This window comes from Xiphias gladius, chromosome 17, assembly GCF_016859285.1.
Source record: "Xiphias gladius isolate SHS-SW01 ecotype Sanya breed wild chromosome 17, ASM1685928v1, whole genome shotgun sequence".
Lineage (NCBI taxonomy): Eukaryota > Metazoa > Chordata > Actinopteri > Istiophoriformes > Xiphiidae > Xiphias > Xiphias gladius.
This window is the reverse complement of record NC_053416.1, coordinates 7,036,823-7,061,737: the sequence shown is the minus strand read 5'-3', so window position 1 is coordinate 7,061,737 and position 24,915 is coordinate 7,036,823. Positions and strand designations below refer to the sequence as shown.

At 42.0% G+C, this 24,915-nt stretch overlaps 1 protein-coding gene across 8 annotated transcripts in view; it reads left to right on the top strand.

The window, feature by feature from the left end:
- The window catches only part of LOC120802277 (protocadherin Fat 3), a 67,100-nt gene that overhangs the window by 18,330 nt on the left and 23,855 nt on the right, over positions 1-24,915 (top strand). For 7 of the 8 annotated variants that reach the window (XM_040149910.1, XM_040149913.1, XM_040149911.1 and 4 more), the window contains exons 7-31: positions 4,254-4,315; positions 5,382-5,696; positions 7,165-7,375; positions 8,597-8,668; positions 10,621-10,757; positions 11,350-11,625; positions 11,892-12,102; positions 12,256-12,470; positions 12,694-12,852; positions 14,086-14,207; positions 14,390-14,572; positions 14,707-14,821; positions 14,954-15,235; positions 15,657-16,007; positions 18,197-18,370; positions 18,506-19,036; positions 19,212-19,576; positions 19,931-20,084; positions 20,654-20,761; positions 20,882-21,065; positions 21,259-21,479; positions 21,921-22,373; positions 22,843-22,977; positions 23,129-23,522; positions 24,415-24,611. In XM_040149910.1, coding sequence (XP_040005844.1) covers positions 4,254-4,315; positions 5,382-5,696; positions 7,165-7,375; positions 8,597-8,668; positions 10,621-10,757; positions 11,350-11,625; positions 11,892-12,102; positions 12,256-12,470; positions 12,694-12,852; positions 14,086-14,207; positions 14,390-14,572; positions 14,707-14,821; positions 14,954-15,235; positions 15,657-16,007; positions 18,197-18,370; positions 18,506-19,036; positions 19,212-19,576; positions 19,931-20,084; positions 20,654-20,761; positions 20,882-21,065; positions 21,259-21,479; positions 21,921-22,373; positions 22,843-22,977; positions 23,129-23,522; positions 24,415-24,611 — 5,627 coding nt within the window. Of the gene's footprint in view, positions 1-4,253; positions 4,316-5,381; positions 5,697-7,164; positions 7,376-8,596; positions 8,669-10,620; positions 10,758-11,349; positions 11,626-11,891; positions 12,103-12,255; positions 12,471-12,693; positions 12,853-14,085; positions 14,208-14,389; positions 14,573-14,706; positions 14,822-14,953; positions 15,236-15,656; positions 16,008-18,196; positions 18,371-18,505; positions 19,037-19,211; positions 19,577-19,930; positions 20,085-20,653; positions 20,762-20,881; positions 21,066-21,258; positions 21,480-21,920; positions 22,374-22,842; positions 22,978-23,128; positions 23,523-24,414; positions 24,612-24,915 lie in introns of those variants that run through there. The other variant, XM_040149917.1, reaches the window with a different exon arrangement.

Here is a 24,915-nt window from a genome sequence, read left to right as displayed (position 1 = left end):
GACATTGCATTTTTTTTTTTTCTACATTTTTTTTAACAGGCTCACAGAGGTTGAACTTACAGTTTTTTTTTTTTATTATTCACACAAAACTCAGATAAAAAAAAAATTATTAGTTTTTTCAGACTTTTTTGTTTCGAGACATTTGCACATTTCAATTTCTCATACATTTTTTTAACAGGCTCACAGAGGTTGATTTTACAGCTGCTGCCTGTGAACTGAATATCATCTCATAAAATTATTCCAGAACATCATTTCAAAACTCTGAATCTTTTAAACCGTTTAAAAGACTGTCAGAGCCTGTCTTGATCTCAGAATTTTCGCAGTCTTAATGTACGATATTTAGAAATCTTCTCTAATTTTTCAAGTAATTCTGATTAACTGACAAAATGTCCATGTTTGAAAATTAGGGGCATTATCACTATATCTGTACAGAATATAAAAACATTATTAAACCAAATAAATTCAGATGTTTTTCAGTTTTGGCTGCCAAGTTTGAAGTTTAGGGAGGTCCCCATGCATTCTGAGTACAAGCTTTGCTCGAAGCTTCTATTAAAGAATTATTGAAGAGGTGAAATGTTTTATTCAAACCCAGACGAAAAAAAAATCGTTGTGAAGTCTTTGCTGTCTCTGCCCTAGATAAAGTTATGAGTGTTTCAGTAAACAACAAAAGGCAAATATGCTGCACATTTGAGCTGTTACAGGGAATTGTGTTCGGATTCAAAGAAACGTCAATATAACGATCAAAAACTGATGGCCTGCATGTAATATGCAGCATGTCAGTTATCAAGCTTATGGAGGAAGGATTCCCCTAATGGTTTGCTGTTGCATGTTCACTCTGTTTGTAAATCAAAGTGGGTATTTCCATTTCTCATCCTCTCTTCCTTTCCGAGTGTGCTTTTGTGCATCGTAGCACCACGGATATATAATACTAACACGACGCAGGGAAACAGTCTGGGCTGAAGCAGGGTGAGAAGGCTAATATTGATTCTAATGGGGACATACTGGTCCTCACCCACTCATTAATATGTAGACTGTACCCAACACACAGCCACTCTCACACTTACTTCTGACCCATTAGAATCCCTGAGAGTGAAATATGATGCAGGCCATGTACATCTTAGTTGCAATAATGAGTTACTGAGCCTGTTTGATGTGAATGTCATTAATGCAGTTGCAAAATTATGTCAAGTTGATTTGTTTTTCAGCTGATTAGAACACACATCCATAAGCTTTATGTATGATTAATGTGTGTGTGTGTGTGTGTGTGTGTGTGTGTGTGTGTGTGTGTGTGTGTGTGTGTGTGTGTGTGTGGGAGAAAGAGTTTGTGTGGCAATTTAATCAAATGATTAATTGGTTACAGCAGTGTGTGTAAGAGGGCAGCTGTATTGCAGTGAGTCGATGAAGATGATGCCACCTCATGCAGTACGAAAGTCACATGAGAGTGTGTAACCACATGTGTTCATACATCTCTGCGTGAACAACAACAAGGAAATCTAACAGCTGCTCAAGAAGAATTTGCCTTTGTGCGCATGGCAATGCGTTTTGAGTGTGTGTGTGTGTGTGTGTGTGTGTGTGTGTGTGCGCGTGTGAGCTGTGTGTCTGTGTTGTGTGTGTGTGTGTGCCACATGGGAAAGTTTTTAGCCATCTGAGCCCCGCTGTCTCTGTCAACGACCCAAAATCTGTATTTTGTTATCTGTTACTCATTAATGCTATATAAGGGGAACCCATATTGATGACTATCTTGTTAATACTGTGATAAATGAACTTTGACTGCAATACTGAGCAATTGGTTTTTAATGCTTCACACGATCTCCTCCGCTCAGAGGCCACACTTCAGATTGGCTTCCAACCATCTTATTGAAGCCCAATAAATAATGTATGAAAATTGTGGATTTCTTTTGCCGATATGCTATTCTGCAGTTTTAAAAAAAGTCACGGTCACAAGGTGTGTATCTGAAGACGTCATTATCCTGATTTTCAGAATAATGGGACTGACAGAGCCAGTCCGTTAGTTTGGTAATGAGACATGCGTGACTCAGAGAGGCATTCAGGATGAATTACTCCTCGCTGTTTACCTAGTCAAAAACTTAACATGTACCAAGTTGAGTTCATTGAATAGATGAAAAAAGAAACAAAACCCCAGCTGACTGAAGTGCTTTCATGAAGCAGCTGCCAGCCACACTCTGACCTGAACCGAAAAAACCCCCTTCAAGTTTCAAATTGTTTTTCAAGACTAGATTTGGGGAGGTTCAAAGTAACACATTTTTCAAGTTCACTCTGGAAGCGTCAGTTTGATGGGCTTGAGGTACCGCAACGGTTCCCAAAACGTACTGATGCAGAATTTTGAATGAGGGCAAAGTGTGTAAATGTGCTGTGACAGCTTACAGTGCTGTTTGTTTGTCTCTGGGTGTGTGAGTGAAGCCCAGCTCCTTTGGGGGTGAAAACAGAACAGATAAGTGTTGACACAGGGTGTCGGATGGAGTGTTTCCTGTAAAAGCACGCATGTTTGCGGAGTGCCGTCAATGGAGTCATGGTGGTGGTCTGACCTTTTTTTTTTTCTACAACCCTCTGTTTGATTGTATCGGTTTTGCTGTACCAGTGAATACACAAATCAGTTGCCCATGTTTGTGTCAGTGTTCACAATTAACAATGAGCAAAAGTCTGGATTTTGAAATCATATGTTTGTATTTTTAATGTTGCTCCAGTTAGAAAAGGTATGAGAGCTGTTCACTATACATGGCTAAGAACTAGGCTATGAATTAAAGTTACCGACAGGATTTTTTAGAGAGGACTAGAAGTCTACAGCTTTGAAACCGGCCACTGGATCATTAAATAAATTTTGTATACGTGTGAAGGTGTGGGTGGGGATTTTTTATTTTATTTTATTTTTTCCGATGACCAATTAAAATGGAGGATTGTCCAGCTGCAGATGTCCTGTGAGCTGTAGATCATTGATTTTTATCAGTTGTTACTCACGCTTTGTTCCGCTCAACAAGCCCACCCAGTCTGTCTCCCGCAGCTTGTGACCGCCTCTCCAGATTTACTCCTAATTTGCTTAATTGAAGTTAGCCTGCGTTGCAAGCTCAAGGTGACACTGTGATATGTGCAAGCACAAGAGAGTATGAGCGCGCCACGGCTTCAGTCTGTCCATTGAGTGTTGACTGATATTTTAAGCATTCAAAAGAATCCTACGTCGCTGCAATGCTTAATTGCACTGAAACAAGCACGTTCAGCGTAATCATTCCTCAAAAATCCACACAGAAATAATATCAGAATATATAGGTATGAATGTGGTTATTTGTGCATGTATCTGTATATCAAAATGATACTATTTCAATGCTTGTATCAGGCCATTTTTTCCTGGCTTTTATTTACGCTTTAACACAAAATAGATCGGGGCTGAGAGTCATGTGCCCATTTCACTTTGTTTAGATGCTTTCATAAGATGTTCAATAGTATTCAAGGACTGTGATCAACAACATGCATTTCATTTAGAAACACAAAAAATCCGCTTACAGTGTCATATAACGGGCTGAATCTGCTTATGAATCAATGCCTGCATTTCCATGTTTCTTTGCTAGCCAGAATAGCGTCTGGCAAGCTTTTGATTTGTTGTTTGAATCACAAAGTTTTTCCTGAGTAAACCTAGCAGTAATTGATTAACACAAACTCGGTGTATGTTTTTGTTTTAGACTGTGTGTGTGTGTGTGTGTGTGTGTGTGGTGGTGTTGGGGCTGTACTTGTTTTTGTACAGTGAAAATGGAGCTGTCATTGTCGTTGTCATCTCTGATGCCGCCTGCTAGCATTTGTCAGACCGTCTAACCGTCATCTGAATAATCTGGTCAGATCAAAGCTATTATCAGTAGCCTTGCTCCTCTCCTGTCCTGGTGGCATGCTGGCCAACTGAGTGACCCTCAGCTATACAGTGCCATATGAACATGTGCCAAATGCAATCGCCTCTACCAGAGCTGGAGGCTGTAGTTTTGGTGCAATATGCTTTATGCGCATGTGAGGACACACGTGCGCATTTACTCATTCTTAAAGTGGAAGACTTTCTGATTGGAAATAATTTTGGCTTTAAAAATGTTACTATACTATTTGTAAACTTATGAAAAGACTTATATTTCTACATATTTTATGAATGTGGTATCCACACTAAATGATGAAGAGACACCAACTGTACCCGCAGATCTTTATAACCGCGTGTAAATCTGTGTTTGTGTAATCTAAAGTTGCTCTTTTATCATTTTTAGGGTTGATCACAACAACCGCAAGGAAACTGGACAGAGAACAACAGGCAGAGCACTTCTTAGAGGTACAGTCAAACCTTAACAGTGTTGATGGTTTATAGTATTATTATTTATCTGGCCATGCCACATGGCAAATCCCACTATTAGCAGAGACAGGGTGGAAGACAACCCTGGCAGGCCCTCAAGACTCCATAAACTGTGATGAATTGCTGTAGTTTTGGGCCCATTTTGAGGATTTTCTAAATCTAATCATTCATCATCGGTTATCTTCTGTAGTTAGGGCGAGAACAGAGTGGAGAGGAGTTGGTCTGCCCCGCGTTTGATAAGCGCAGACACTGGGCATACAGAGAGCTCTGTGATTACCATTTCAGTTGCTTTTGCTGCTCTGCATGCAGACGAAGACAGTAATCAGAGATTCTAGACTTTAGAGACATAAGAGAACTTCTGCTCTCCCAGACTCTTCCTCCAACCTGTTCAATTCTGTTGAATCTAAAAGCACTTTGCCCCTCTACAAAATGGAATGGAATAACCCGCAGTTGACCCGCAGTATTGCAGCTTGGTGTTTTTTGCTGTATTGCCAATTGACTTGTCTAGGCTCAGTAACTCTTGCTGCTTTGTTCAGCTCCAGTACTTAATAAGGACCCAGCTTGCGACTACAGACTAAAGCAAACGTTGTAGAAAGACGCTTGTGTCTAACACTATATATACTTGAAAATTCACATGTAAAAAGAGTTGAAAATTGGGGGCAGAAGTCGTTTTGTTACATCGTCCTGTCCTGTCTTGTCCGTGCCTGCATGCCACCCACTGCTCCGCCTGTCGCTAATTAATAGTCGAGTGAGCAGTCAGGCTGCAGTGCTGTTCACCCTGATCTGATCCAATTGATCAGTGATCAGACCTCTGCCTCTGGCTCCAGGGGATCAATAAGACAAAGAGATTTCCCGTGAGCTCAGCCCCACGTGGCCCTGAACTCCACAGCGACTTCCACCTACTGGGAGCCGAGATTTAAGATGTTAATAAATGTATGCACTCACAAATAATCAGCCATACGTATAACAAAACACGTTAGAGAGAAAATGATGCGTCGCTTTGTTTTTTTCCATGTGTGATTGTACGATTGTGTTTCTTCCGCAGGTAACAGTTATAGACGGCCCAGTGACCACCCGCCAGTCTACTGTGTGGGTCATAGTTCACATCGAGGACCAGAACGACAACCCGCCCACCTTCCCGGAAGTCACCTACCGTATCAGCTTGCCGGAACGAGACCGAAACAAACGCGGCGAGCCGGTCTACCGTGTCTTTGCTTATGACCGTGACCTGGGAGCCAATGGCAACATCACCTACAGCATTGTGGATGGTAATGCCGATGAAAAGTTCAGTATTGACCCCAGGACTGCTATGGTGTCATCAAAGAAGATGGTGACAGCGGGAAGCTATGATATCCTCACTGTGAGTTTCATGTTTAAAATGTGGTCACTGTTTTTGATTTTGATTTTTTTTTTTAATGATCTTTTTTTTTTTTTCACAGTGTTTTTAAGCCATGATTTGAGAGAGGTTTCAGCTAAAATACAGCACTCAAAAGGAACACAGCAAACATGACAAAACATCTAAAGTCTGAATTAAAATCTCCAGATGGTCTCTCTTGGGATAAGACTGTGGCCTGTTTCAGGCACAGCCTCTCTTTCCACTTCCCGACTGCTGCTTTTCCAATCCCTGTTCCTTGTCATAACAAAATTCATAGCCAGTTGGGGCGCCATTAGTTTATAGGGCTCTGCTTTCAGGCAGGTGCAAAGCTGGCGGGACCAAACACATTGCCATTTAACACCTGGCACAAGCCCAGGTATGTGAGCTTGTACGTTTTGGTAATTCCACGGTCAATAAACTCAAATTGCCTAGGTGGATGGCGTGGCACAGCTGAACGTTATGCACATCGGGTAGCACAATGCATTTTTGGCACTCTGGCCTGTAATTTCACTTGTGTTTCCCTTGCCCAGACTTTTTTCTTATTCCAAACACAGGTACAAATCACAGTTTTTGTGGGTTTATACTACAAACAATGCATTCATCCGTCTTCAGCCACTTTTACATACAGTATGCACTGCAGACACCTGATTTTTCTTATGCATCTGATTCACTGATACCCATGTTCTCTTGGAGTTTGTTCTTGCGCTTCTGCTCAGTTTCAAAAAGAGCTCTTAATTGAATTGTGGAGGTGGCCTTCTCCAGTGGCACGGAAAACAAACGCGCCAATCCTCTCCCCCTTCAACCGCGTTTCTTTGATTTTCGGGGTAACGCTGTTCGCTAAGCAAATAATGGCTCAAATAATGTGTTTGGCTCAGTTTCTGGTCTTCACTGAGCACCACGTATAACACCATATTTTGCAATTACCTCTCATATGGGTTCCCCCAAAGGTTTAGTTGATTTATTTTGGTTAATGGCATTCCTATGTGGTGTGTGTGTAAGGCAGGGTAAGCTTTTTAAAGTCAGGCAGGGAAGGGGGAGCCATCCCATTAGACTGTTATTGCTGAGATCAATTTTCGAGGTTAGCAAAAATGATATATTAATGGATGGGGCATTGTCACTGAGGTGTAGGTGTAAGTAAATGTAGGTGCAGTATCAGTGTAGAAGAGATGAGTATAGATTGAATCGGTATGATTTTGACAATCTGTGTGAAGCAGGCAGGCCAGCATTTTAATACATTCTTGATGTTGGCTTGCCCTGACTGCATACTTACACCAGTTCAGGTATAGTGATAAATCCATCTAAAATCTGCTTTCCTCACCAGTGAAGTCTACTGTTTCCAGTCTTGTTTATCATTGTTTCAGCATTTAGCTTAAATTTCGTAAACGTTAGATTCATTGGCTCCTGTATGCATCAGCTTGAATGTCTGGTTTCTCAGTGTTGTTCCCTCTCTTAGATAAAAGCAGAGGACAGCGGTGATCCCCCGTTATGGTCAACTGTCAAACTCCATGTAGAGTGGATCCGCAAACCTGTCCCGTCGCCCCTGCCCCTGCTGTTCACCCAGAGGTACTACAATTTCTCGATTTTGGAGACGGCTGCGGTGGCCCAGCCAGTGGGAGTAGTCGCTGTCAGCCAGTCGAGCACACCTGTCTGGTTCAATATCATCGGTAAGAAACTTGTCGAACGATACTGAACGGGCCAGAGAAAAAATCCTGTGCCTTCAAATTAATTCACATGCATTTAGTAAAACAGGAAATTTGGTTTTATTCCAGAAGCTATCAGACTTGTGGACACCTATGAGTCAAGAGATAGTCAGTTTACCTTGATTTGCCTCTTCAGGGATGAATAAAGCATTTTGAATTGAATTAATATAACCATCTGCATAACATAACCTGACCTGCATGAGCCAGAACTAACACACTGTTAGCGATTGTAAAGGTTTTCACATGTTCACATGTTTCACTTGATTCAAACCGCAGGCTGCCTCACAGACCTTCTCAACAACTTTGCTGTAACTCTGACATTTTTTCAGCTGATTTCTTTTACCTCTCCAATGAAGGAGTACTGATAACAGTTTTAGGAAAGTTACCTGTGCCTCTGTGGAAGTTACCTGGTGGATATTTGTCATAATCAAAATGAACTGTTAAAATCAAAAGGCCACTGACAAATTCTGTAGTTGAGATTAATTGTGCGCAGGCAACGGTCAATGTCCATACAAAACACTGCATTTCTTGAGGGTTAATTTGTCCAACGCAAACTTCCAAACAAAGGACAATGAAAGAATGGCTACTGCTGCTGCTCGGGTTCTGGTGAAAACAATGAATCTCCTCGGGAGCATACCAGTTCAATGCCCCTAACCCATGATTCAGTGAATGAGTGAGTAGCTCATCACTGATTGCTACTCAGTAGTTCTGATTAAAAAATAATTTATAGTGACCAAGCTGCTTCACTTAAGTGTTAATATGAAAATAAGATGATTTTTAGTTGATTATTCTTTTCAGTCACACGTCAAATATATAGAAAATGCAAAAGTGGAGGATTTTTTCTGTTCCACTCTTACTGTTGATGTCAGCGGGGTAATTGTACATGAAAGCTCTTTAATAGTCAGGGTTTTTTTTGCAGAAAGTGAAAGCACAGTAATGCTTTTCTGTTCTCTCAAACTTCTAGAACTGGACTCAAATATCATGCATGGATGAATCACCTTTACCAACCTGAGCTGAGTTATTCTGATGAATAGTCTTCGTACATTACTTAATAACAATCATGCATGTGAAAAACATTGAAATTACAGGGCTTTGTATAAACTGTTAATGATGCAGACCTTGAACATCCTTGACTCCCTAAAAATAATAATCTCTTTTTCTTTCTCTCTCTCTCTCGCTACTAAGGTGGACGGCTCGCCAAAGAAATGTTCTACATTCCACAGAACGCTTGCGGAAGAAACTGCTCACTTGACACAGGTCTGGTCAAAGCTGCTTTTGCCACACCTCTTTCTCAAATGCCTCAGGTCTGGAGAAATTCAGAAAACATTCTGCAAATGCAGCATGCGTTACCAGGACCTTGTTTGGCCAAAGGCAGGACGCGGCGATAGGCCACGACATTAAAACCAGTAACCAGTTTTAATGTTGTGGCTAACTGGTGAACATGTGTGTGTGTGTGTGTGTGTGTGTGTGTGTGTGTGTGGTATATATTGATCTTTATTTAAAAAAAAATTCTCACACAAACAACACTGGAGTGTTATCTTTGCCCAGGCAGGGCAGGCTTATGCCATTAGTTCAGCTACAATAGAAAGTGAATAGGGAGGGGATGTGACACAGTCAGCCACTAACTCTAGTGTTCCTGCCCCAGATAGACTTTTCTAGAGGAAAGTGTTTTTTTAAACATACCTGACTATGATGTGATGCCACTTACGATTTATTTTAGTCTACCAGTTAATCTTTCCTCAGTTGTAGATGAACATTAAAATCGCTATAATCTATATGTTTATAATAAGAATGTATCATATGACAGGTAATGTGAGAGGCGTCGCTCATAGTGACGAACTTGCAGAGAATTATCGCCCCAAACCCCCTCAGATTTACCTCATAGCTTTAGTGTTTACCGCAGATTTCACGTCATTGTTTAGCTGCTGTTTTCGGCGAAAAAGCTCTAAAAACCCCACCGTACAGTACCTGCTCGGCAGCAAACGGCAGACGAAGTTAGAGACCAGCTGGTGAACATATAGGAGCATTTAGCAACTAAAGAGCCTGATATTTCCCTCAGGAGTTGATAAAGCCCAAAAACAGAGCTAAACGAGATTGAATATTGTACTTGTATTCGCCAGGTGGCCAGAAACATTTATTTGGAGGCACAACTCCAAATGAATGATAATGTTGCTCTGTAACTGCTTGATGTGCAAATAAGCAACTGTTTGCTACCAAGTTCACAAGCTCAATTGAAATGTTATGCCAATGCTGTGTTCACAACTTGTTTCCACTGCCCCCAAGTAGCCAAAAAAAAAAAAAAAAATTATTCTAGGTTTAACGAATTATCATTATTTTTTTTTTTGCTGTAAGGAAAAAGGAAAGTACACTACTCTGTGTCACTGCTGATGCTGCCGCAGTAGTTGAAAGCTTCCTTCACTTCTCCCAGAAATCAATTTTAAAATATATCTATATTTTTTGTTGATCCTGTAACACACTGTGTGTAAAAAAAAAAAACAGATGCTACTATAGCAAAATACTAAAACTAACTGTGAAGCGTTATGAGACCCCCTAGAGGTGCCTCTAACAGACAGCTAAGAAACAGCATCCTTTTTTTTTTTTTTAAGAGACTACAGACTGTAATTTCTGTCTTTCTTAATGCTGTGACTTCCTCCGAAGTGTAATATTGACCAACCTCTCCTCCAGAAAGAAAAAAAACCAAAACACGAATCCCCGTGGTTTGCTCCATCTCAGCATGCATCAGTGGTTCCGTGAAAAATGCCCAATCAGTATTCATATGCTGAGGAGAGCTCGAACTCCCAGATCTCTCTCGAGAGAAGCTGGAATGAGGCGAGGGATGGCACTGAATACCTAACACGCATCAGTCCTCTCCCTCACTCTAACCAAACATTAAGCCTCTAAACTGTACACTCACCGCCTGTGGAAAAGACCAGGCTGCAGGTTTTTGATCTCCGAGATGGGTTGTGTTTGGAGTGATAAGACAGATGTTTGTGTGGCTGTTAACAGCTCTCAGGCTGCCAAGTGGGTTGAGTTCTACATTGCATTGCATTTCGGCTCATTTTATTTCACCGACCCTCCAGCTCCAGACGCAGGCACCAGGCCAAAACAATTACACAGTAATAACTTAGAGCACCTGAGTTTTACACACAGAGCGAATACTAAATGACTGAAGCTCCGTGTGAACTGTGTGTGTGTGTGTGTGATTCCAGGGAGCTTTGACATGCAGTTTGACCTTCAAGTGGGGGTGGGTACTCTAGTTGTGGCCAAGCCCATGGACGCGGAGGTGCAGTCGGTGTACAACATGACTGTGCAAGTGACAGATGGGACCAACTTTGCCACAGCACAGGTACACACACTTTTCATTTGTTATGCGCTGTCACTGCTCTTCATACACTCCAGACCCACATGTTCCAAGGGGAGCTGTTTACTCTCAGCTTTCCTCTTTTCCTACACTTGCACTTGCACTGCCTTTTACTAAAATTAACTGTTGCTGACTATGAAATGTTCTTTTTGTTGCTCAGTCTGTGATATTTCCTGTGCTCCTGCTGCCTCGGCTGCCCTACTGTGTCTACCTTGTAAGGGAAATCCTTGATATGAGTGGATTAATGGGATTAGCCAGGGCCAGTAAAGGTCAGGTGTTTGTATAAATAAAAAAAATTGGCCGCATCACTCTTAGACAACACACTGTCTGGCTTAGAAAAAGCACCATAAATATTGCTTGCCTTTAGTGTGATTAGATAGTAATAATAGTTTCAGCAGTATCTCCACCTTGCAAATGAAAAAATCAGGGGAAAATACTACCCCACAACAGTATCAGATATTATCAAAACCAACTCTACCAGGGCTCTTATCTTTAAGGATTATACACTGAGCACAATTCTACTCTGTACTTGCCTTACAGACTTTTCAATCTCCCCTTCTGTCGCTTTGTCGCTCAGGTGTTCATCCGAATACAGGACAGCAACGACAACCCTCCAGTCTTCTCGCAGACGGCCTACGATGTAAGCGTCTCAGAGGACGCACCAGTTGACATGGAGCTACTGCGGGTTAGAGCATCGGACATGGACGAGCGTGCCCGTTTGAGCTTCTCAATCTATGGCAGTGTGGACCCGGCCAGTATGAGACTATTCAGGGTCAATCCTGGTACAGGCGTCGTCTACACTGCAGACAGGCTGGACTATGAGGCCAGAACCCAGCACATCCTCACCATTATGGTGAGAAGGGAGACGTGGAAAAAAATGGTGTTTCTGTGTGTGCTTGTCTCGCCGTAACCATGAGCCTGTGTGTGTGTGTGTGTGTGTGTGTGTGTGTGTGTGTGTGTGTGTGTGTGTGTGTGTGTGTGTGTGTGTGTGTGTGTGTGTGTTTGGGCTCCTCCGGGCAACTCCGCCTACCTTACTTAATTTTATCTTATTTCTTTAATTTATTGCCTCCGACATATACTATCCATATTACTCTCTCATATTGACTGATGCTGCTCTAGGTTAAGGATCAGGAATTTCCATTTAACCGCGACCTGGCTCGTATCCTGGTGGCAGTGGAGGACGCCAACGATAACATCCCCTACTTCACCAGCACCGTATATGACGCTGTGGCCTATGAGTCTTCTCCCGCGGGCACGTCTGTACTGCAAGTGACGGCCCTAGACAAAGACAATGGGATTAATGGGCAACTCACGTATACTATGGAAGCAGGTATGATGCTATCTGAAAGTAAAGAAGTTCATGTGTTGTGAGTGAACTGTGACTTGCTTTTTTATGCTTTGTCAGAGGAGAACAAATTGGGATTAAAATTCTATTTTTCATATTTACCAGTAATGATGTCTGTAACCTCTCTGCTATTTTCAGGTAACAGCGGCGGTGTGTTTGGCATTGACAATGCCACAGGCCTTATCTTTATTGCCAGGGACCTGGATCTCACCTGTGTGGGCTTTTACACCCTCACTGTTCGTGTCACAGACAGTGGATTTCCTCCATTAATGGCCACAGCTTCAGTCCGCATCTCCATGATACTCTCCGACGTTTCCAAACCCAAATTTTCTCAAAAAGAGTATCAGGCTGAGGTAAAGTGAGAAGTGGCTGACTGAAAGGACGGGTGTATGGGAGGTAGGGCTGGGAAGTGTAGATAGAGATGGAATAAAGAAAGGCTGGAAGATGGGAGGGAGGGATTAATAGTAAATCTCTGGTCAGATATTCAGTAGGTAAATACAGTATCATCAATGCACTCTTTCAATATAACTCACCAAAGTGCCTAAAATTATATCCCCGATGACTTTGTATTTGCAGATAATGGAGAACAGCACTATTGGAACCTACGTGACCACCGTCAGCGCCCTCAGCCGCTCAGCACTCTTTTACGATATCGACAGGGGCAACGAGGAGCGCTGCTTCTTCATTAACCATCACACTGGTGTGATCAGCACACGCAAAGTACTTGACTTTGAGGTTCGTTAATGTTTTTCATTTCAACATAGTTGTAGGTAAATTTACACCATCTGCCAAATCTCAGTGTAGACACGATCCTTTAAGAAGGAGTCCCTCATGCATTTGAGCGCGTACAGCTGCTTGTGTTTCTTGAAGTAGTTCATGGTGAGTTTTGAGGTCGCTTTGGATCATTGTCCTGCTGTAGAACTCAGACCCTTTTCAGCTTCCATTTCATGACTGACTGCATCTGCATCCAGAATTTGCTGATATTTAGTGGAATCCATTCTTCCCTCTATCAGTGCAACGTTTCCTGTGCCAATGGCTGCCACACAACCCCAAAGAGTAATATTTCCACCCCCATTCTTAACAGCTGGCAAGGTGTTCTTTTCATCAAATGGCCAAAGAGCTCAATTTTAACTTCATCTGTCGACAGCACTTGTTTCCAGAACACCTCTGGCTTATCCAGATGTTGCTTTGCATACCTCATACACTGACTCTGGTGATGAGGTCATAGGTAGATTCCTTCTCCTCCATGTAGATCCTGTTTGTGCATTAACACTGCACAGCGGAACATAGCAACACCAGTCCTGTGCCAACTAAATGTGCTGCAGCTCCTTTGCAGTCATGGGGGGGTTTTGCTTTGCCCAGCAGATGGGCAATTTAATCTAAAATTTGTCCTGGTCTTCCAGATCTTGTCTTGACTTTCACAGTTCCCCTTAACTGATATTACTTAATTACATTTTGGACGGGAAAAATTTCATGCTTAAATTTGTTTGATATCTTTTTATGGCCTTCCCTGCTTTGTAGTCATCCATTAGCTTCATTTTCAGATCCTCAGTCAGTTGCTTAGAGGAGCCCATGATTGTTGAGGGTTAGGAAGGTTTGAGGAGTCAGAGAACTTATCAGCTCTGGACATGTCATCAGCCGACAGTTCCTATCGAACATTTTTGACCTGCCTTACAAGGCTTAAAGAGTCGAATAAAGCGTAATGATTTAACAAAGTTAACAAAGTTTTGCTCAATTACTGTATAATTTTTTTTCTATTTTTTAAGTTCTTGAAATAAAAAGCAACAGTGCATTAACATTTGAAAAAAGGCTAATTTTAATGCCTGTTTACTGTAAAGCTTGTATTTACTTCTTTTCACTTTAAAAATCTACAAAACATGTAATTTGCCCAGGGGTACATAACTGGTGCACACAACCGTAACATTTTGAAACAACACTTTTCCTAATTATATTTCTTTGTTTTGGCAGCAAACAACATCCTACTTTCTGGTTGTGCATGCCCTGAGCATGGCTAGAGTGGAGGCCAGCACCACTGTCATCGTCCAGTTGGGCGATGTCAATGACAGCCCACCTGTCTTCCAACAAATCAGGTATCAGTGGTAATCAGAGCCAAATTACAGAGTAGAGAGAGAGAGTAGAGTTTTGGCGCTGACATGCTCCTATGCTGTCTACTGAGCTGTGTTGAGTATTGACAGCACATAATTGTGTGGAGTGATTTTATGTGTAGCTTTGCTCTGTTATAGCAGTGTCCTCTTTTTTTTTACCTTAACAGGTATGTGGGCGAAATCAGTGAGGCTGCCCCAGTCAACAGTGTGGTCCTGGGAGAGGATGGTAACCCTTTAGTCATCCAGGCGACCGATAGGGACCGCAATCACAACGCCCTGTTAGTGTTCCGGATCATAGACGACACCGCTCGCATGTTTTTCAGCGTGGACTCGGGGACTGGATCGATTCGGTATGTGGGTATAAGTCAGACCCATTACATCATCATTGAGAATGTCTGATTCACCTGCTTATAGACTAATATGGCTCAAACTTTCCGAGGAAAAGAATTGGTTTCTTCTTATTTGAACGGTTCTTCAATTTTAGAACGATTGCCGATCTGGACTATGAGACCTTCTCTGAGTTCCTCTTCCGGGTTCACGTTAGAGACAGTGGTCAGCCTCCTAGGAGTGCTGACAGCCCAGCAGAGGTGATTATAAAGGTAGGTAAATGACATATGAATCAGCTTTCACTGCCTCATAAGCCATCTTGGCTCTCTGATTCGTCTGTAAGATTTGTATTACTTTGACATTATTTTCACTTTTAACAAAAATTTCTGTCTGCCTCTTCTAAGGTGATCAACACCAATGACTCACCTCCAAAGTTTTCCCAAGACACTTACGAGGCAGTCCTCCTCCTGCCAACCTACATGAGAGTCGAGGTCCTTCGGGTTGAGGCTTTTGACCCTGATATGACCTCTGACCTCGCTCTGAACCCTGACAAGTCTATCACCCCCATGCTTGTTTACTCTCTGGTGGACAGCAATGTGGAGTACTTCTCTGTGGAGCGCTACACTGGAGTTGTGACTGTCATCAATCAGAATCTCAATAAAGATCGTTACCGCTTTAATGTGAAGGTAAGCGATTGGCCACCAGTGGACATAGTGGTCACGTATTTAGGATATCTGTGTATCCTGTCACTAGCTCAGATAAGCAGCATGCAGTTGCCTTAGACTGGCTTCCACAGTGAGGTCAGAGGGCAGGGCCAGCTGCAGAACAGAGCCCGTGGTTATTCAGCGTCTTGATGAAGAATACTTCAGCTAGATGGGTGGTCTCCAGATCTCCATGCCCCAGGGTTGTTTTGATATTTTTGTTAAGACAGAAAACATCAGTGCATGCAACATCTTTTTGAATACATGTTAAAACTCCAGCATTACATCCTCTGCATTAGCCTATTCTGAGTCAGCGGTCATGTAAAGTATATGTAAAGAACACTTTGCACATCTGTATTGAGGACCAAATAAGGCACTCTTACCCTTCTTTTTTGTCTGTTTCAAGGTATGGGATGGACGTTTCTCCAGCATGGCGTCGGTAACCGTGCTTGTCCGCGAAGCCATAGACAGTGGCCTTCTCTTCACCTTCCCGGTCTACTCCGCCTCCATCCCAGAGAACATACCCAATGTCACTTTAGTCACTGTTGTCAACACAGTCGGCCACCGTCTCAATGAGCCGCTGAGGTACACTCTGCTGAACCCTGGTGGACGCTTCATCATTCGGCCGACCTGTGGAGCAGTGCTCACCACTGGCGTGCCTTTTGACCGAGAGGAGAGGGACAGTTATGAGCTGGTGGTGGAGGTCAACAGAGAAGATGAGGTATTGAGGGTGGCCAGGGTGACCGTACGAGTGCAGGTGGGTGTGGAAATTTGTGTGTAGAAGTGTGTTTGCATGAGTTTTTTTCTTTTCTCTCTCATGTCTTATTTCCCACATGCATGGGTCATGTTTTCCTGTTACTTATTGTACTGACCGTAGGTGTCTTTTCTGTTTAGACTGTCAAGTTAGATTAATATTACACACTATGTTTGTTTATTTTGCTTTGTGAAATAACTAATTCACTCTTACATACCATTTTACATTCTTGTATGTCTGGTTTATCTTTGATTCTTGTCAAGCTCTGAGGTTATGCTATGCCATGCAGAAGTTTTTGCTTGATGCTTTTTTTGTTTTTAAGTTAGATTTTATGCAAGGGTGCAGCTCTTGGTGTTCTGGTTTGGAATATTTCAGTATGCATGATGCACAGTAGCATCAGTGAAATGTTGGAACAAGCAGATGGTGAATATATGCTATTGGCTACAAAAAGGGAAATTTTGTAGGGATATACTATGATGTGTGGGGCAGTTACTGGATATCTGTTGTTTGTCGCAATTGTCTTATCACATTGATCGCTCGACAGTGTTTACTGATCCTGTTACCAAATTTAAGGGCTGATTCTTTAAGCCCTTAGTTCTCACCAAAGTCTCTTTTTTTTTTTTTTTTTTTTTTTTTAACTTTCTTTACAATGGCCCCCATAGATTTTTTTTTAAAATAACTGTCCTATCTCTAGGTGGAGGATGTGAATGACAATGCTCCACAGTTTGTGAACCTCCCTACTACGCTGCAGTGCAGGTGGGTGTGGAAATTTGTGTGTAGAAGTGTGTTTGCATGAGTTTTTTTCTTTTCTCTCTCATGTCTTATTTCCCACATGCATGGGTCATGTTTTCCTGTTACTTATTGTACTGACCGTAGGTGTCTTTTCTGTTTAGACTGTCAAGTTAGATTAATATTACACACTATGTTTGTTTATTTTGCTTTGTGAAATAACTAATTCACTCTTACATACCATTTTACATTCTTGTATGTCTGGTTTATCTTTGATTCTTGTCAAGCTCTGAGGTTATGCTATGCCATGCAGAAGTTTTTGCTTGATGCTTTTTTTGTTTTTAAGTTAGATTTTATGCAAGGGTGCAGCTCTTGGTGTTCTGGTTTGGAATATTTCAGTATGCATGATGCACAGTAGCATCAGTGAAATGTTGGAACAAGCAGATGGTGAATATATGCTATTGGCTACAAAAAGGGAAATTTTGTAGGGGATATACTATGATGTGTGGGGCAGTTACTGGATATCTGTTGTTTGCCGCAATTGTCTTATCACATTGATCGTTCGACAGTGTTTACTGATCCTGTTACCAAATTTAAGGGGCTGATTCTTTAAGCCCTTAGTTCTCACCAAAGTCTCTTTTTTTTTTTTTTTTTTTAACTTTCTTTACAATGGCCCCCATAGATTTTTTTAAAAATAACTGTCCTATCTCTAGGTGGAGGATGTGAATGACAATGCTCCACAGTTTGTGAACCTCCCTACTACGATGCGAGTGCAGGTGGGTGTGGAAATTTGTGTGTAGAAGTGTGTTTGCATGAGTTTTTTTCTTTTCTCTCTCATGTCTTATTTCCCACATGCATGGGTCATGTTTTCCTGTTACTTATTGTACTGACCGTAGGTGTCTTTTCTGTTTAGACTGTCAAGTTAGATTAATATTACACACTATGTTTGTTTATTTTGCTTTGTGAAATAACTAATTCACTCTTACATACCATTTTACATTCTTGTATGTCTGGTTTATCTTTGATTCTTGTCAAGCTCTGAGGTTATGCTATGCCATGCAGAAGTTTTTGCTTGATGCTTTTTTTGTTTTTAAGTTAGATTTTATGCAAGGGTGCAGCTCTTGGTGTTCTGGTTTGGAATATTTCAGTATGCATGATGCACAGTAGCATCAGTGAAATGTTGGAACAAGCAGATGGTGAATATATGCTATTGGCTACAAAAAGGGAAATTTTGTAGGGGATATACTATGATGTGTGGGGCAGTTACTGGATATCTGTTGTTTGCCGCAATTGTCTTATGACATTGATCGTTCGACAGTGTTTACTGATCCTGTTACCAAATTTAAGGGGCTGATTCTTTAAGCCCTTAGTTCTCACCAAAGTCTCTTTTTTTTTTTTTTTTTTTTAACTTTCTTTACAATGGCCCCCATAGATTTTTTTAAAAATAACTGTCCTATCTCTAGGTGGAGGATGTGAATGACAATGCTCCACAGTTTGTGAACCTCCCCTACTACGCTGCAGTGCAGGTGGAAGCAGAGTCAGGATCAGCTATTTTCAGGGTCTCAGCCATTGACCAAGACTGCGGTATGAATGGAGAGGTGTCTTACAGCCTTAAGGAGGAGCACAGGAACTTTCAGGTGAGAGCTACATCTTTCCTGCTCTTGCATTAAGTTTTCTTAATTTCATATGGGGGCTACCCATTTGAAAATTCATGGGTTGGTACACTATTTTGCTCCTTATGGTACAAACTGGTATTTAAATATTCCATGCAGGTGAATCCTGTGACAGGAGAGCTGACCTTAAAGAAAACCTTTGAAGCAGACTTATCTAACGCAGAATACAAGCTGGTCCTTGTGGCCAGTGACGGTGGCTTCCCCCCTCTGTCCAGCGAGGTGGAGCTGCCTGTGACTGTAGTAAATAAAGCCATGCCGGTGTTTGACAAGCCCTTTTATGGGGTCACTGTCAGCGAGGACGTGACCATCACGACCTCTGTCCTGTGTATCAATGCCACCAGTCCGGAAGGCCAGAGCGTCATCTTCAGCATCACGGACGGAGACCCTTCCCTCCAGTTTGACATTGGCTTTGACACAGGAATCATCAGTGTGATTTACCCGTTAGACTATGAGACCATGCAGTACTACCGGTTGACGGTGAAGGCTACAGATACGCTGACTGGGGCAAAGTCCGAGGTCGATGTGGACATTGTCGTGCTGGATGTGAACGATAACCCGCCATTGTTCCAGAACAATTCGTACTCCACTGTGCTTCCTGAGAACTCCATGATTGGAACAACTGTGTTACAGGTGTGTGTGTCTTAGGTTATTGAGTCTGTCCAATGTGTACTCTAACTGAATGACTTATGGTCAGTGAGGATCGGTGTGGGTACTGTAGCTATAGAGTTGATCGGGGTAAACAAATCGGACCTTATCTTGAATAATTCATGAGGCAGTGCAAAGTTTAAAGTTACTCTCACTGTAGGTGTTTGCCCAGGACCAGGACACAGAGAAGAACGCCATGGTGAGTTACCAGATCCTATCTGACATCTACAACAGCAGCGACTTCTTCCACATTGACAGTAACAGCGGACTGGTGTTCACGGCGCGCCTGCTTGACTATGAGCTCGTCCAGCGCTACAACTTCATTGTCCGAGCGACGGACAGTGGAGACCCTGCCCTCAGCAGTGATGTTAGTGTAACTGTGACTGTTACTGACACAAACGACAATCCACCTAATTTCAGCCAAACGCTGTACGAGGCCTTTGTCAGCGAGCTGGCTCCCCGGGGACACTTTGTGACTTGTGTTCAGGCGTCAGATGCTGACATCTGTGATGCTCAGAGGCTGAGGTGAGACAAAAGAAAAGCTTTAAGAGGTTCTTCTTTTGGTGTTTTTTGCGGTAATGTTTTGTTTTAGACTTTTTGTACGTGGTTTCCATTCAAACAAAGTTGATTCTATTTCTTAACTTTTCCATCCAATATGTTTCAAGCACAGTTCCCGCCAGGCTTTTTTTGTGTGTTTTGGAGATATAAATGATAGAATTTTCACTTCACTTTGTATTTATTGGTCTTTTTTTCTCAAGCGGTTTCGACTCAGTGCTTTTCAAGAAAAGTGGATTCTTTCATTTCCAGCAGCTTCTGAAAAAAATAACATTGTACAACATAATCATTATTGTGCTGATTTTCTTTTCACTTTGCCTTCAGGTACAGTATTCTCTCCGGGAATGAGAGGATGACTTTCATGATGGAGCCAGATACAGGGGTGCTCAGTCTGTCTAACAAGAGGAGACAAGGCATGAAACTCTCATATCAACTTAATGTGTCTGTGTCAGATGGAGTCTTCACCAACAACGCTCAGGTCAGGAGGCTCCTCAGCACATACAATTTAGTTCTGTCACCTCATTTGCTCTTTTTTTTAATGTTTACATTCTTTATAGACAGCAAGCTGGTAAAGAACCAACTTTCTTTAGCAACCACTCACTTCAAATTTATTACAATCTTTTGCAGCTGTCCAGTACGACTGCAGTTTCTTACCCCTGGCCACTGAGCAGCTCTGCAGTTGGAGGTTAATGCGTGTTCACGTCATATCAGATTTCCTATGAGGCTGAGCTGCCAACTGGGGAAAAAAACATGTTCAATTTGTGCCTTAGTGGCAATTACAAATGGGACATGTGCGATTTGTTTTGGCACTGTTACACCAAATCTCCGATAACCCGCATAACATGTTATAGCAATAACCTGTCTCCCAAATTCTTTTTCTTTTCTCTCCTCTCCTTCTGACATGATGTGACCACGGCGTACCTGTTTGCAACTTTTCTGTAACTCATATGGGTCACCATTTTTTTACAAACCTGATGCTCTTACCTCTAGTCTGCACACCCTGTTGACATGATCATCTCTGATGGGTGATGTGACGGTGATTCACAGGTGATTGTACGTGTCCTGGGAGCTAATCTGTACAGCCCAGTGTTCAGCCAGAGGTTCTACCTGGCTGAGGTTCGAGAAAATGCCCCTCCAGGGTCAAAGGTCATTCAGGTAAGTTTACTTTCTCATAATTCATAAATCCTTTAATGAATCTTTCTACAATAATAATGCCTTAGATTCTTGTAATGAACAATCTAACATTCTTTCCTGGATTTCTGTATGGACCTCCAGGTTCGTGCAACAGATGAGGACTCCGGGTTGTTTGGCCAGATCACCTATTCCTTCATCAATGACCTGGGGAAATCCCAGTTCACCATTGATGCAGATGGAGTCATTTCCACTCTTCAGAAATTAGACAGAGAAAATCCTCTTAACAAGGACATGGTGCTGACGGTTATGGCCCTGGATGGTGGAGGTATAATTTTGGACACTGACCAGACATATCCCAAACTCCTGAAGATTTATGAATATTTAAGCGCATGCATGATATGTTATAGAATTCCCAGAAAGACCTTTAGTGAATGCAACCATATATAAGTCAATATTGTTACTGTTTTTACTTTGTATATTAGATAAATCTATACATTTATCTTCTGTTATTTTTCCAGGCCGTGCGTCGTTTTGCACAGTGCGAGTGGTTCTTGCAGATGAGAATGACAATGCCCCTCGGTTCAGAGCTGTGGAGTACCGCATGAGCATTAAAGCAAATGTTGCCAAAGGTTCTCTGGTCACACAGATCCAAGCCACTGACCCTGATGCTGGGTCTAATGGAAGGATCACCTACTCCCTTTACAGCGAGGCACGCCTATCACTGGTTGACGTGTTGGAGGTCAGTACATTTTTCTCTTTAACATTACACATAGCCGTATTCTTAGTTTTAGTAGATCTGCAAACATCTGCAAACTCAGTTCCCTCAAGAAAAGTCTAACCATGGCGAAACCTCAACAAATGTGTTTAATGAGAGTAAACCTTATTAAAACTCAACAGTGATGCTGTTACCCCCTTTTTCAATTAGGAGATATTCTCAACGATATTCTCAACCCACACCCCCCCATTTCAGTGGATCCACAACCATCTGTTAGCTGTAGATTATACATTTTTGTATGTATTGGCTATATTAACTTTTAAAACAATCACTCAGAGAGAAAGCTAGCTCATTAAGAACCTATTGGCACAGACACAGTTGAGTTCAGGCTGAGATTCAAAGATGTAAGCGTTGCCAGGATTATAAAGTAGACTATAATAACATTGTGATTTTGATGGAGCCCAGGTGGAGCCAGACAGCGGTTGGATGATGACTAAAAGCACTGTGGATCACCTCCAGGGGACTGTCCTGTCCTTCTTTGTCAAAGCCACAGACTGCGGTTCACCGGCCAAACACTCCCTGGTGTCCGCCTTCATCCACGTTGTCCCTCCAGACGCATTTGTTCCCTCTTTCAGCCAGCCCCAGTACTCCTTCACCATCCCCGAGGACACAGCAGTAGGAACAGCCCTGGGGTCTGTTTACATGGGCCCTGGACAGACTGGGCTCTTCACTGCAGTTGGGGGAGAGACGCTCGACAGCAACCAGGGAGGGACTTTCCTTGTGGAGAGGGAGACAGGTCTGATCCGGCTGGTAAAGCCACTAGACTATGAACAGGTCAGCATCTTCCGTTTCAAGGTTGCAGCAACAACAAGAAGAGACCTGATTGAGTCCGTCTCCACTGTAGATCTGGAGGTTAAGGTTGGTGATACAGTTAAACACGGGGTCTGTCAGTGTCAGTATCACAACAGGCATAGCAGTGAGTCATAAAAAATAAATCACAAGTGTTTTATGGTTGGCACCCTGATGAAGGATCTTTTAACACTGATAAGAGCAACATGTTTCACTTAGTGCTTTGATATGCAATCTGGCAGGCTGAAACCATCACCTATTCTTTTTCATAATACAAAATAAACAAAATTAAAAATGGCTGCAATAAATGAGAGCAAGTACAATGTCAGAAGTCTAAATATTTTATGCAGTTTCTGTTAAAGGGGGGTTGATTTTTTTTTTTTTTTTTACCATTCAGAAATTCAAATTAAATATTAAAAAACAATGCAATAAATGAATTTAAAGCAATGTAAATGCTGAATTGATTTTAAAATTCAGACAGTGAGGGAATTTTAACTTCATGTTGCAGCTGAATCGGTGAAGATTTGTCATTTTGCAGATCCTAGACGTGAATGACAACAAGCCAGTGTTTGAGACCAACACCTATGTAGCGACAGCGATGGAGGGCATGCCAGTAGGGACGAGAGTGGTCCAAGTGCGTGCCTTTGATCCAGACTGGGGCTCCAATGGACAGGTGCGTGACAGCCAAGTTTAAGTGGCACTGAGTATTTTGTTCTTTTTATATTTTGCCACAAATATGTTTCTCGGTACGGTACACTGTTAGCAGATGCTTTGAAAAGCTACTGTATGGTTTTTTTTGTGGGGTTTTTTTTGTTAAACTGCAGGTAACCTACAAACTCGGGCCTCTGCTCACCTACAACTTGGACTTGACAAAGGACGCTCGCTCCTTCAGTGGGCCCATCACTACAAGTTCCGTCTTTGCCATAGACAGTAAAACAGGCTGGATCACCACAGTGAGTCAGATGGACCACGAGGCCTGCTCCAGCTACAGCTTTGAAGTAGTGGCCTCTGATCTGGGGGAGTTACTCTCTCTCTCCTCGACGACAGTGGTAACCATCACTGTGTCGGACGTTAACGACAACCCGCCGCGGTTTGAGAGGGAGCTCTACCGGGGTGCAGTAAAAGAGAGCGATCCCCTCGGCGAAGTGGTGGCCGTTCTGAAAACCAGAGATCGAGACGGCACAGATCAAAACCGTCAAGTCAGCCTTTACATCACTGGTGAGGAAATTATGAGAACACTAACATAATTTCGTTTCAGAATATAACTTCAGAAGTTTCCCTCATGCAGTGAAATAAGGTTGAGTTGCTTATAAATTATTCACTGGCCTAATGGGGTTGCTCTTATTAAAGCTCAGATTTTAAATACATTTTAATTCAAATGTCAAACATGAACCTTTTGGTTTTTTATATATTTCCTTTTTAATTTTAATACTACAAGATATGTATTATACAACACAACATTTCAAGCAAGGTCAAAAAACCCTGTATATTCAGGTTTTTATTTCTCAAATAGGACATGACGAAATAAAATGCTTAGTAACAAATAATAGTTTATATAAATTACTGTAGTTTTCAATAGAGCCACGCAACCTGGGAACGTCAGCTTTGAATGACTTTTGCAGAACTATCTGACTTTGACTATGTGACACATGACTTTGCGTGGTTGCTCCTTTTTTTACGGGAGTAATAAAAAATCATTGTGAGGCCCTTCCAGCAAAACGCTCACGTCGATGCTGAGCTAGATGTTTTCCATTCACGTAATACTGTCTGATAATGATTAAGGATGATATACTATTTTGGCCTCATGTTCTGGCATTTAAAAATACTGATTGGTCAAATGGAAGTGTTGTAACAAAGGTCAGATTTTTAAACTCTGAAAAGCCATTGCTGCTACGCCACCAGCCTTTGATGATAGATGCTTATTGATTATGCCAAAGGGTACCTGCATCATTTGTCTGTGTTTGTGTGTGGATGGGCAGGGAGCTGATGCTAATTGATCTTGTGAATTAATAAGACTTCCCTTTTGTTCACAAGTCTGTTACAATCCATCTTTACCTATTTCTTTGCTGTTTAATGTCAGCGTTTGAATCCTATTCCTTGTAATTTCCAGGGGGAAACCCGCGGGGTGTGTTTGGCCTGGTCCTTGTGCAGGGGGAGTGGAAGGTTTACGTGAGTGGTCTACTGGACCGTGAGCAGCAGGACTGGTATCTGCTCAACATCACAGCCAGTGATGGCCTATATGTTGCCCGCACTGCGGTAGAAGTCACGGTTATGGATGCCAACGACAACAGTCCCATCTGCAACCAGGTCAGGGATAAAAAGATTTGGAAATGGGTAAAAATTAAAAGGCAAAGAAATAAAAGGAAATGCAAAGGAAACAAACAGAGCAGAATGTTGTTTTTTTTTTATTCATTGTTTCAGTATTTGCCTTCATCGACTGTTTGTCTCCAGGCTAACCACATTCAAGTTAGTGTTTTTTGTTTATATAATAATATAGTCAATGTACAGTAAGTATTAGGACAGTGCAAAAATCAAACTATTGTGGCTATACTCAACTTTATTTATTTATATAGCACATTAAAGGCACACAATGGAACAAAGACAAACACAG